The sequence below is a fragment of the Populus alba genome, chromosome 7 (genome assembly GCF_005239225.2).
Source record: "Populus alba chromosome 7, ASM523922v2, whole genome shotgun sequence".
NCBI classification, from domain to species: Eukaryota; Viridiplantae; Streptophyta; class Magnoliopsida; order Malpighiales; family Salicaceae; genus Populus; species Populus alba.
In genome coordinates this window covers 13,879,685-13,893,194 of record NC_133290.1, presented here as the reverse complement: position 1 = coordinate 13,893,194, position 13,510 = coordinate 13,879,685, and the positions used below count along the sequence as shown (strand labels likewise).

Below are 13,510 nucleotides of genomic sequence, written 5' to 3'. Positions count from 1 at the left end.
TATGTTTTCTCAATTTTACTTTACCTCCAAAATCTTCAATATGTGTGATGCAACGAAATTAAATTGCCACAGTAATCATAAGGGCATTCCGTTCCATTAAAAAACCAAACAAATATATCGGAGATTTCTTTGAGGGGATTTCCATTATGACACAGAGATGGGATAAGGATAGTCTCTTGAATAGGAAACTAAGATATTATTACAACTAAGATGATTTTATTTATTTATTTATTTATTTGGGGGGGGGGTCTTTAAAGCAAAATTTACTTGCAATCTAGTGAAAAATTGCATATGTAATAAGTTTTCCAATTCCATATGAAATTGCAAAGGAAAATGTATGAAAGCAGAGAAAATTACTTGGCCAAGAGGATGTCACATTTTCCTTTGGAGTTATATCAGATTATGGATTCTGCTATACTCATATAAGAGGAAAAAAGGTTAAATACTAGCAAGTTTACTATATAAAAACATAATGGTAGATATGCATACAAATTCTTGTTCCAAACATCCCATATCTCATATTGGACAATTAGTAGTTACGCATTTGGTAAGTCCAACCAGGGGATTTTATGATCTGAGGTGTTTCGATTGCAGGCTAGACCATTTCACCTACTCATCACAGGACGGCAAGGGAGGTCAGGCTGTGGACAAGGGTGTTTCCAAGAGATTTCCTCGATGTATCTCATTGGCGGTGAATCGGAGAACGGTCTAGCCAACAAAGATTGGTTCTACAAGTTGATGGTGTGAAATTTGCATACCATATATGTCATTCCTCGGGGATTCTGAACCCTCCAAAACTAGAAAGCTAATAGATGCAAGCATAACGCTAGAATTGCAACCAAGAATTCAGTGAATTTTGACGTCTCCAACTCTCAGATTCAAGTCCTGAAACCTGTATAAAGTGTGAACCATTTCCCCTCAAACTGTACTGTTCTAAAGATAGATTTCTCTCTTTTTTTCTTGGTGGGGTCCTTCTTCTTGTTGGTTAACCATGGTTAAAAGCAGCAAGGGTCGCCAAAAGTTGGAGATGATCAAAATAGCTAAAGAAAGCAATCTAATGGTAACCTTCTCAAAGCGTAGGTCTGGCCTTTTCAAGAAGGCTAGTGAACTTTCAACACTGTGTGGTGCTGAAGTTGGCATCATTGTGTTCTCACCTGGCAAGAAGGTCTTCTCTTTTGGCCACCCTTCTGTTGAAAAGGTGGTGGACCGTTATGTCTCGGGAAATATTCCCCAAACTTCAGGTGCTTTTCATCTGATTAAGGCTCACCGGAATGCTAGGATCAGTGAACTCAACATGAAGCTAACTCAGGTATATGAATTTTGATTGCAATTTTTAGTACCATCAGTCTGCTTTCATCAGAAAACAAAAATATTCTTTTTACTAATAAATGATTCACTAGGCGCAAAACCAACTGGATATGGAAAAGGAAAGAGGTGAAGAGCTGGACAAACTGAGGAAAGCTAGTCAGAGTCAGAACTGGTGGGAGAGTCCTATTCAGGAACTTAGCTTCGAACAGCTTGAACAATTGAAGGCATCTTTGCTAACTCTAAAGCAGAAAGTGGTCAGGCAAGCCCAGCAGATTCTGCTTCAAAATTCAGCTCCTCCTCAGCCTTTTTTCTCTCCAAACCCCGGCGCTCCTGGGAATCTTCCCTTTGATACCAGTAATACAGGATTCGACTCAAACATGGCAGTGGATCCTTTCAGTTCAAACACAACCATGACTGCTTTCAACACAGACATGACTGGGACTCCTTTCAATCAAAGCAGCACAACAATGACTCCTTATGGATACAATCTTGGATATGGAAATGGTTTCTTCTAGATTCTTAATAATTCTGTTGAAATAATCTTAACCATGGAACCGTTAGTGCATTTATTGTTTAGATGTATCTATGTGTTCTGGTTGAATTCAGTAATGTGTTTGAGATGCTATTTGAAATCTTAATAAATTACCCATTGGGTTTCTGAAGGATTGTTGTGAGATCTCCACACCAATACATACATCCAGGAATGCATATTCCGATTATACATGTGTTCATGCATTTATATTTTATACGCAAGGAAATTATCCAACTCAGAATTTTCAAAAGTTTCAGGTAAAGAAATCAATGGCTTGGTTTTCATTCTTTTTGACAAGAGATGCAAGCTTTTGGTGATTAGATGTTCTTGATGCATAAAGCAGTCATCTAGATCTGCGCATCACAAACCATTGCTACTAATTGATATTCCTTTACTGCAAAAGTACTGGCTGATAAACTGGTTTCATATGAATTTTGTGTTTCTACAAGTTTAAAGCAGTAACGGTAACATGCCGAAAAGAGATCCCGCGAAAAAAAGGAAAATGAAAAGGAAAAAAAGATGCTGTTATCATAAATTGATGGTAGTAAATTTGGTAACTTGATTCAAAATTTAAATTTGATGTCTGCAATTGTTTTTTTCGCGGTTGCATTTCCTAGAAAAACCTCGCGTGGGAAACATCGGTTGAAATGGCGCGCGGTTTATCGTAAATAACTTAAGACCATGTTTGATTAAGGTTGTAAATATACAATTGATTCATGAATAACTTGTTAATGACACTTGATGAATTGCCATATGATCTGTTAACATGTTAATCCATTGCTTGAAACACAACCAACCTTTTATTAACATCCAGAAAATGTTGCATAGATTATCTTCTTGAAGGCATCTATAATTTGGTGTTATAAATATGATTTGTTTTATATTGCAAACTTGGCTAGTGCCCTGCACTTGGCCAACATTTAGTGATGTTTTTCTTCAAATAATGGTATTGGAGACTGGGAGTACAGGAAGTTGTTTTTATATTTGACTGTTCTGTCATCACTTGGACTTTCCTTTTGTAGCGAGGAGTCATTAATTATGAGATTTCAACTCACCAACCACAAGAACCTGCTAAATCTTATTCAACAACACCCGTAAGAAGCCTAGGACATCTTTTCAACAAAATGCACATGAGAAGATGAACTGCCAACAAGAAAACTCAAGGGTTCCAAGTCATGGTTGCTTGCTGCAAACTAACAAAATTGGTTGTTAATTTCGAGAAGAGCAGTAATATACTAATTTATGAGCTGGGAATTTAACCAAGGATCAATCAAAGAAGGACACTTATAAGATTTGTTGTTTGTCCATGAACTCTAATTAGATAACCAAACAGATTAATCTCAAAGGAACAATAGTCAACTAATGTGATATAGAAGTAGGTGAACTAACAATAAACCTCAAAATTGTCTTTCAGGATTTTCCAACCAACTAGTAGTGCCTAAATCACCATGATGATTCCATGTCCTGCTATAAATACTTGTATAATCAGCCTTAACATTCCCATACAAGCAGAAAAGAACAACTTATTTGTCCTAGATTTCTGGTGATCAAAAGTACTGTATCTTGAATTCTAGTGATGGCCTCTTGCAAAAGCTTTATCTTAGCTTTATTCATCGCTCTGACATTTTCGAGCATGAATGTTAGCATAGCTGCCCGTCATCTCCTCCAGTTGCCACCATTGCCTAAGATACCAATGCCACCATTGCCTTCTATTCCAAACCTTCCACAGCCCACCTTGCCTACAACTCAACCATCCCTACCTAAGCCCACACTGCCACCACTTCCTAGCATTCCCGCCATCCCTACCTTTCCTACAGTCCCAAAGGTCACTTTGCCTCCTCTTCCAAGCATGCCCTCAATCCCCACAATTCCAACAATTCCCTCCATTCCATTCCCTTCCCCTCCTCCAGCAACTACTAGCCCTTGAGTTTGCTCAATTTATCTTCTCTTAATTCTTGTGATGCGAGACATACAGTAGTCTTTCATGTTTCTTTTTTAAGGAATTTTGTCTGTCTTGTATGACTTGGGTGGCAATGAAGGCTTACAGTTGTATGTAATTATAGTTGGACTCACATATGTGAGCTTATTTGGGGTTTTCCTTCTTCCTTCTGTGTGCTTTATTAGTTTCCACTATCTCGGAACTGTAGTTTCCATATACTTTTGTGTGTATTTTAATCCATTATTACAGAATAAAAGGTTGTTTGCTTAAAATTTCATTTTCGTTTATGTTTTTGCCTTACTCAAATTCTGAGAAAAAACCTGTCATCTCACATTATGAAGTTTCCCTGATCGAGCCATCTGCGTAAGCTTTACCTCTGCGTGCAAGTTTGTGTCCATGTATACATTCTCAGTTTTATAAAGCCAAAATTTCCAGTCTATAAGCAGAGCTACATCTTCAAAATTTCAATTCCATCACCTTGCACTCCATTATTTCTAACAACAGAACCTTTATTTCTGAAAAAAGGAGTCCTGGGAAAATGAATTCTGCAGAAAACATCCCTGACTCTCCTTTATACCTGGTTGCAATACTTTAGCAATATGAACTTTTCTATTTAAACATAAATCTTTTTCATTTTCTATAACAAATATGCCGAAACACCATCATAAAACAAAGCAAAAGGTAATCTAAGAAGTAGAGCTGCATAAGCACAATTGCGAAAATGATTTTGCATTTACCTCCATATTAAAAAAAAAATATACCTGAGTTTCACTAGTTTCAGCATTACAGGAAAAATAGGGTAACCAGATAAGAATGTCTGCGAATACTTTGTAATGCCCAATTTATGCTGGCAGCATCCTCTGCTACGTAATAAAATAAAACAACAATAAGGCCTCAACCATCATTGTGAATAACCAGCTGTACTAAGATGCCCTACTCTTAAAATTTAACAGCGGCTGGAGTAATATGTACTAGTTGCCTGAATTCAGCTTTTGAAGTTCTCAAGTTTTGGCCAGCACATGCAACAAAACTCACCAAATGCAGCAGCTTACCGCACTGCATTTATGCGCTGAATCAATGTACACGACTATGTTCATGATCACACTGTATTTACACGTAATATTCCTCGCTTTACAGTTCCTCCTAATTAGCCTGATTCACCACTTGTCAGGTTGCCTCTACTTCCAACAATTATCCCTTCAGTGCCAAGCCCTCCATAGTGTCATTCCCCACCACAGCTGCTGCTGTTCGTAATGGACCTTAAGATCATTGTTGCTTCGAAGCCGGCATATATATGGAATTTATGTAAATGGTAATAGTATGGCTTCACGTATAAGTACGTAAATAAAAGTTCATGCATGCAAAATGGCCTCTTATTTCCTTTTATATTTTTCATGGCATGCAAACCGCCGAGGATTTCAGTTATTTGTGTTCTCTCTTGAATTTTCACATGAAAATAATGTTGGTATACTGTTTCAAAATATGAATGGAGTTATGCTTAATATGTTTTTCTGTTGAGATGCTTGTTTCAAACAATATCCTTGACCGTCCTTTAAACTGGGTTGCAATTTGAACTTTTCAGTCTAAACAGAAATATCTTGCATTTTCTGTAGCAGAGTTTGATGCAAAATATGCCTAAACACCATAATAAAACAAAGCATCAGAAAAGTAATCTAAGAAGCAGAGTTGCGTAAGCATGATACAGAACAGATTCTCCATTTACCTCCACAGGAACAAATTAACCTGAGTCTCCGTTGTTTCAGCATTCCAGCAAAACTAGGTTAACTGGATAAGGATATACGTGAAACCTTTGTAACACCCATATTTTATCCTGGCAGCATCCTCTGCAAAAAAACTAAGATAAACCACAAGAAGGCCTCAACCAGCATCATTGTGAATAATCAGCTGTAGCAAAGATACCCTTCTCTTAACATTTCTGACAGATAAGGGAAAGAAATCAGCAGCAAACCTATGTGACTGACAATTTGATAACATCTAATCCTTTCCTTAATAAGCTTCCGTTGACGCCCTTCTTCATCGATACCTAAAATATCAACTCAAAAATTCATTTTTTTCTACGAAAGGAAAATCATAATTGATATCATCCCTGTTGGAGAATCATAAAGGACTTGGTATAAGGAAAAATCATTAAGGACTTGAATAATGTTTCCAATCAGATAATGATCTGGTTACATGGAACAAACTAATAGGTCGCCGACATATCATATTGAGAACCAGAAATTCATTTTTTCTAAGGAAAATCATGATTGATATCATCCATGTTTGAGAACCAGAAAGGACTTAGTATACAGAAAAATCACTAAGGACTTGAATAATTTTTCCAATCAAATAATGATCTAGTTACATGGAACAAACTAATAGATCGCCGACATATCATATTGAGAACCAGAAATTCATTTTTTCTAAGAAAGGAAAATCATGATTGATATCATCCATGTTTGAGAACCAGAAAGGATAAGGAAAAATCATTAAGGACTTGAATAATTTTTCCATTCAAATAATGATCTGGTTACATGGAACAAACTAATAGATCACCGACATATCATTTTGAACACATCATTAATTACAGTTCCTAAAACAGAATGTAATGGCCCCAAACAGAAGCTAACTACATAAATGTAAGAAAAAAAATTAATAGAAGAAAAGAATGAGTAGTTGTGTAGTTTTGTTTTTGTATCTAATTTTTGACACATATCTGAAACTATCAAACTATTTAGCTACTGGTATCAAAACTACAACAACATTAGCAGCCACTTCACATGAAGACTGAAATGAAAGCAGTGCTATTCTTAACCAAACACTGACGTCTTACTGCCTCGAATTAACATCGTTGGACCAAATTTCCATGACCACAGATAGCAATCAATATGGAACCTCAATGGACTGAAACTATTATTTGTGTAACTTTATTCGAAATTTTGAGACATACCTGCATCTACCAAACAAATTAGGTAGACTCATGTAATGACTACTACTGCATTTGAAAGCACTGAAGATGAAAATTTAACAGCAGCTGGAGTAATATGTACCAGTTGCTTGATTTCTGCTTTCGAAGCACTTCAGTTTTAGCCAAGCATATGCAACAAAACTCGTCAAATGCAGCAGCTAACTGCCTGCCCTTCATTTACACAGTGAATCAATGTCCTCGATTATAAATAGCAAAAGAAAGGTCAGAGTTTGCACACCCCATAAGCCTCTATTGCTTTCCTTGCCTGATTGTTCTAGGTCAGAGGTCACTGATTTCTTGTTCTTATATTATTATACCATGGCATCTTCTCGCTTACTGATTTTGGCTATGTTCATGATCACACTGTCATTTTCAAGCATTGATGTTGCTGTGGCAGCTCGTCATCTCCAGCCTCCAACGTGTAATATTCTTGGCTTTACAGTTCCTCCTAATTTGCCTGATCCACCATTTGTCAGGTTGCCTCCACTTCCACCAACTATCCCTTCAGTGCCAAGCCCTCCATCATCTATCCCCTCGGTGTCATTCCCCACCAGGGCTGCTGCTATTCATAACAGACCTTAAGATCATTGTTACTTAGCAGCTTGCATATATATGGAATATATGTGAATGGTAATAGTATGGCTGCATATTTAAGCAGGTAAATAAGGGTTTATGCATGCAAAATGGCCTCTTATTTCCTCCAATATCTTCATGGCACATAAATGGCCTGATCGGATTTCCATTATTTGTGTTCTCTCTTGAATTTTTATGGATTATTAGTGTACTGTTTCAAAAAATATGAATGGGAATTATACTGAATATGGTTTTCTGTTGAGATGCTTGCTACATGTTAAAGTCAAAAGACTTCAGGGGAGAGACAGTAATTTTTTAAGGTTGCATTAAGCTCAGGTTAAATTGCTGGATAAGTTGCATTGTCTTCAATCCCCTATAAAATGATATTAAAATGGAAAATGATCAGATATTAGAAAAAGAAAAGGCAAAACAGATACTTCACCCTATATGAAAAATACAGCATGAAAAACTAGAAGTGTATTCTTCCTGGATGCAAAATATACACCTACAGCTAGCATATGCCAGAAACATAAAGAATAAAAACCCTAGCGGAAGATATCTAGTTTGGTTCTCCCCTGAATAAAAAGAACTAGCAATCCTTGTGTTAGAAAAAATTTTCCTGACCCCACAAATCAGCCTAACATTATTGATTCTTGGGATAATTGAAAAAAAAAAAAAACTACTCCATTTTAACTTTTCCGCTATAATTTAAGAAATAACACTGTCAAACAAAAAATTAAAAAAAAAAATTAGAGATAGAATTGCCTTCTTATATAATTTTTTTTTCCCGATATTTTCCCTTTCCTTCCCTCCCTTTCCTTTTCAATTAGGGTTCTATAACCAATAGAAATCAATTTGGTTTTTTTTTTAGGGTTTTCAAAAATCATAAAAGGCTCCCACATCATACCTGTAAGCATATTATGTGTCTATAAGCATACCTATAATCATAACCAGTGCGTTGAATTGAATCCAGCTGCACCTTCTTCGATTGGAGATTATCACAACATTCTCTGAGAGATTCTCTTGCCAAAATAAGGTTCTTCTCTTTTGATTGGAGCTCCTCAGAGCATTCCACAACTGATTTTTGGATGGGATATTTCTGTTCCTTCATTGCTTTCAGTTCTTTCTCCCATTCTCCTATCGATAGTTGGACAGATTTCAGTTGCCTCTCCTTCCCTTTAAGTTCCTCACTCCGGTCTTCAATGGACAGTTGAATGGCATTGAACTCCCTCTCTCTCGATTCAAGCTCTGTATCATATGTGTTTATTCTTCCTTTGATTTTATTGAGCTCCTCCTCTTTTGATTAAATTTTTCTGGCACAATGTTTCACATGTTGTCGAGCTGAATCCAATTTCTCTTCTTTTTGTTGAAGCTTTGCTGAGAGCTCTATGATAGAATCTTCAATCAACCTCAACTCTGTTTCTTTTGATTTGAGCTCTGCAGGGTGCCTATAAGCAAAGGCAGAGACAGTAGCATAGGCGGCATAAACTAGGATTGTAGAGCTTTGATCTCCAAGTTCTTGCTTGTTCACACCCACATCAAGTAGTGTATCCAGCACCATTCACACCACCAATAGTATCAGCAGCAAATTCTCACTGGACTCGCACTTAGCATGGCCTTTTCAGAAAAACTCTTGCTTAGGATTTGTTTCATAAAAAAGGAGATCAAACTCTTTGTGTTCATCCTGAACTTGCAAATGTGGTGGTTGCCCCTTGTACTCATCAGTATCGGTAAAGTACGGTTTGAATATGAAAAATCTAAAATTAAAAAGAAATATCAGTTGCTAAGTTTTAGGTTTTCTTTTAATTTCGGGTAATAATACGAGTTTAATGGTAATTAAATAAAAAATAATAGTAATTTTATAAATAATTAGATATTTTTTATTATCATTGTTCTTTTAAGAAAGTTAAGGATTAGCACCGGTGTAAAGTTACCAAAACAGGAAAATAAAATACCATCAAATCTTGGAGTTTTTTTTTTTATAATTATTCCTTGATTCTTTTCCCTTCCAGAAATTATTTTTACCAAGATTTACCGAGGCTTGGGTTTCAGCGACTTGCTTGACACGGTTATAATGAGATAATTTGTATTAATATTTTTTTTTAGTTAAATTATGTTTTTGAAATTTTTAATTTTTAGTTTAAAATTAATTTTTTATATTTTTATACCATTTTAATATATTAATTTCAAAAATAAATTAAAAAATATTATTTTAATATATTTATAAATAAAAAATATTTTAAAAATCAATACCAGGATAAATTCACCCGATATCATTTGGATTGCCGCAAATTCCTATGGTACAACTCCAAGAGTGTGCTATTTCCCATAATTTTCAAATTTATTCATTGAAGATGTGATAATTTTGGAAATGTACGATTTAACATTAAAAAAAAAAACTAAAATGACTCAATATTTTACAGTAGAATATAAGGAAATTCACTGCGGATTCAAAATAGTGTAATTACTATTTTACCTTTCATTTCTTTTAACAATTACGTTGGTATTTAGGGTAAAACTGTATTTTTCATAGAATTCAAATTTCATTCAAGAATTAGTCCGGGACAAGATTATTGTTTTGTGTATATTATGTATAGTAAAAGTACTATATTGTCCCTGGAAGCTCAAAAAAATTAGGCTTCGGTCCGGAGGCGTTTGTATCTTGACAGATTTATTTATACTGTGAAATAACGTTTGTGCCCTTTAGCTCTAAAAAAATATTGACCTTTAAGTGAGGGGTTGTTATGTCTTTACATATTTTTATGTACAATAAAATTTCGCTTTTACCCTTTAACTTTGATAAATTAAAGGTTGCTTGGAAGGGTATTTTTTTATTTGCATCATGGTTTTTTTATAATATTTATATGTCATTTTAGTTGTTTGCATTATTATAATATTAATAAATCAATAAAAATTGATCTACATGTGTCATGCACACATAGATATGTTATTACCCCTAGCTCTATTTGGGTGGCGCGTGGAGGCATATATGGTGGTTAAAAAAGGTTGATCGCCTACTCACCTGATCCAGAATGTGGCGGCATATCTTTTAGAATGACATATGTTGTTACCTAAGCAGTAGTTTGGCAATGATTGGTCTTTTTACTTCTCCCCTCTCTCTCTCTCTCTCTCTCTCTCTCTCTCTCTCTCTCTCTCTCTCTCTCTCATGTCTCGATATACATGCAGAGCTTGGATAAATTCAACCGTGTCCTCTAGTTTGTATTTGTTTTAGATTTGATCTTTATTTATTTATTTTTTTGTTAGATTTGATGCTTCTTTAAGTTTGTTTTGTTTTTAATTTTGTCTCTAATCATTTAATCTAATTAGATTTTTTTATCCAATCTTTTTTTATTGCTATTTTTTAATCATTTTCATTATTATTATTTTTATTATGTCCTTGGGAGTTTGATTTAATTTTGTTTGGTTTTCAATTTTGGTCATCATTTTTTGTCATTTTCTTCATTTATTAGCCCTAGTTTTTTTTTATTATGGTTTAAAATTTTTCTTTGTGGTTTTTTCATATTTGTCTTTTACATGGTAATCTCAGTCTTATAACTCAATATACCAATTTCAACAATGAATCCAATTTAAATTTAATTTATTTTAGGGTCTTTTTTAATTTATTTTTTTTATTTTTATCAGTTGACATTGAATTGTTAGGCCTTGAGCTTTTTGATTTGTTATGCTTTCCTTGTTGTTGGGTTATTCATGCCTCACATCTTAAATTATTTTTTTTTATTTTAATATTTTCCATTGAATTATTGATCCTTAAGCGTGTTTTATTAAATATTATTTAAAAACAAATGTACATATGATGGATTCTCCCGAGTGCGAGGTAATAAAGTTAACCGGAGTTAGCTTGCTTTTTCTCACTAAGTTTTGTTTTTTATTTAACTCTATTATTTTTTTTACCAAGTGCTTTTTTTGGAGGTCTGATTTATTTTTCTCGATTTTTTATGGGTTTTTTTTTTCAATTTCATCGTTTTACATGAAATAATTTGCACTTGAGTTTTGTTATTTTTTCGGTTTTCTTTCTGTTTGGTTATTATGATGGCGGGTTGATAGAGTTAACCTGGGTTAGCTCGGGGTTTATTTGAAGTTTTTTTTTTAACTTTGTTTTGTTTGTTAGGTGCTTCTTTTTATATTTTTTTAATCTCATCTCATATTACGGGTTGTAGGTTTATCAAGTTAGACTGAGTTGACTCGGGTTTGCTTCTTCAACACTACATATTTTTTTTTTATATTTTTTCATCATTGATATTAGGTTATTAAATCTTGAACTTTACAATTTCTTTTTATTTTCTTTTTATAGGTGGTTTGGGTTTTATATCATAAGTTGTGTTTTGATAAATTTAACCTAATTTATCTCGTGTTATAATAATTTAAATATTATTTTTTTGTAATAAAAGAATTTGAGCAACCCGCAGCATTACGTGCGCCACCGGTCTCCTCAGACCAAAAAGAACTAATCGGTGATAATGAATACAGCACTGGTAGCTTTCCCTTCAGGGCACTTTTATCCGTGCTGCAACCCCACCATTTTTATGTGAGCTAGAGAAGGTCACTATCCTTCTAACAGTTCTTCAAGTAGTTGCACATTGGATTGTTCTTGTGTTGGAGCCTTGGAGGGGAGGGTGGCCGTGGTTTTCAAGCCTAATGGGATTCAGGTTGTTCAAAGTTTCGTCTCCTGGCAGCATTAAAGGGTGCTCAGTATTGTAGGTGACCCAACATTTTTGGCATTTTAATGAGAAGCTTCAAGTAGTTGTGTCTCAGATTCTTCAAGCTATCATCAAGAAGCCATTGCTAATCAAACTTGCTTGGAATGCTTAAATCGCTTGGCTAAATTTTTGTAACAGAGTGACTCTCAAGAACAGCTATTATTTCCAGGGCATTTCTGGATCAGTACCTACTTAATTTTCAAGAAAACATCAGAATGTTTAAAGCCAAGAAAACATCAGAATGTTTCGGAAAATGATTGTTAGAGCTGAATTATGAAGAAGAAAGGATAAATTATGTTTAATGTTTCAGTGACAGCAGTAGCCCCATCATCTGTAACACTTCTTTTATGGACTTTATACACAATCAGGTACCGAAATGGATTTAAATGAACAAGGATCTTGCTCTAGCATTCAATTGCCTGTAACCCAATTGGTAATCAATCTGCTTTATGAGGTATTTGTGAATGTGGTAATTAAAGATTGTTTTTTAAAATATTTTTTTGTTTTAAAATATATTAAAATATTAATTTTTTATTTTTAATATTATTACATCACAACGATTCAAAAATACTAAAATAAATAATTTAATTTTTTAAAAAAATCAAATTCCAAGTTCAATCTTAATTCCAAAGGGGCCCTAAAGAGACATTGTAAGCACAGATTCCTTCTTTAACTTGCAAGTTAATTTGAAGGTGTTTTAATTTATGCCTTAAACAAGCCTTGTTCTTCCACTACAGCTACAATTTGACACTATTAATTGTGAACCTGCACCATCTCAAGAAATCTTACGTGTGAAGGAATATTACTCAACATATTTAGTTCATGTCCTCAGCTTGCTCTCCCCAGCCCCCCTATATATACACAAGCAAAGTGTAAAAAGAAATAGTTCTGTATACAGTCATGGCTTCTGTTCATTACCTCATGATCATAGCTGTCTTCATATTTTTTCCACTTTCATGCTCTAATGTTGTCTTGGCAACTCGGCATCTTCTTCACCAAGCTAAGGATTTGTCTCCGTTGCCTAAACCTAAATGGCCTCATTTGCCACCTAAACTGACTCCCGCACCACCTACATCAACACCAACACCAACACCGCCATCCCCAGCTGAAACACCGCCCACACCTTCACCTCCACCGAAACCAAAACCATCTCCTAGCATTCCTGTAAGGACACCTTCCAATCCACCAAAACCAACACCTTCTCCTAGAATTCCTGTGTTGAAACCTTCAAATCCACCAAAACCAAAACCAACACCAGTGGAACCAGTACCGACATTGCCACCACCAACCTCCATGTCACCACCAAAGGATGCAATGCCACCACCGACTAGCTCCGAGTCACCTCCTCTGCCTAACCCTGAACCGCATACATTTCCCACCATTCCCAAATTCCCACCTGTCAAGCACTGGCCTATGCCAAAGCCATATAAATTTCCCACCATTCCCAAATTCCCACCAGTCAAGCACTGGCC

General features: G+C 35.1%; 1 protein-coding gene and 1 long non-coding RNA gene across 4 annotated transcripts; one reads left to right on the top strand and one right to left on the bottom strand.

The window, feature by feature from the left end:
- Positions 1–524: 524 nt before the first annotated feature.
- Positions 525–1,869, top strand: LOC118040333 (agamous-like MADS-box protein AGL62). Its single transcript, XM_035047248.2, has 2 exons — positions 525–1,309; positions 1,401–1,869. The coding sequence occupies exons 1-2, from the start codon at positions 992–994 to the stop codon at positions 1,821–1,823; spliced, it is 741 nt and encodes a 246-aa protein (XP_034903139.1). The 5' UTR covers positions 525–991; the 3' UTR covers positions 1,824–1,869.
- Positions 1,870–4,492: 2,623 nt separating this feature from the next.
- LOC118040335 (uncharacterized) lies at positions 4,493–9,067 on the bottom strand. 3 transcript variants are annotated; one of them, XR_012170353.1, is made up of 3 exons: positions 8,259–9,067; positions 5,749–7,693; positions 4,493–5,634 (listed from the first exon to the last, which is right to left on the bottom strand). It is a non-coding gene; the product is annotated as an uncharacterized lncRNA (long non-coding RNA). The 3 variants fall into 3 exon arrangements; XR_012170352.1 differs by having other exon boundaries at positions 4,493–5,823; positions 6,830–7,693; positions 8,259–9,064; XR_012170351.1 differs by having other exon boundaries at positions 4,493–7,693.
- Between the last annotated feature and the right edge of the window lie 4,443 nt (positions 9,068–13,510).

What these genes read in the sequence shown, in the direction of transcription:
- LOC118040333 (XM_035047248.2), top strand. Translation starts at nt 992, where the DNA reads ATGGTTAAAAGCAGCAAGGGTCGCCAAAAGTTGGAGATGATCAAAATA. An exon ending in TCAACATGAAGCTAACTCAG is followed by an intron (nt 1,310 to 1,400) that starts GTATATGAATTT and finishes ATGATTCACTAG; the next exon opens with GCGCAAAACCAACTGGATAT.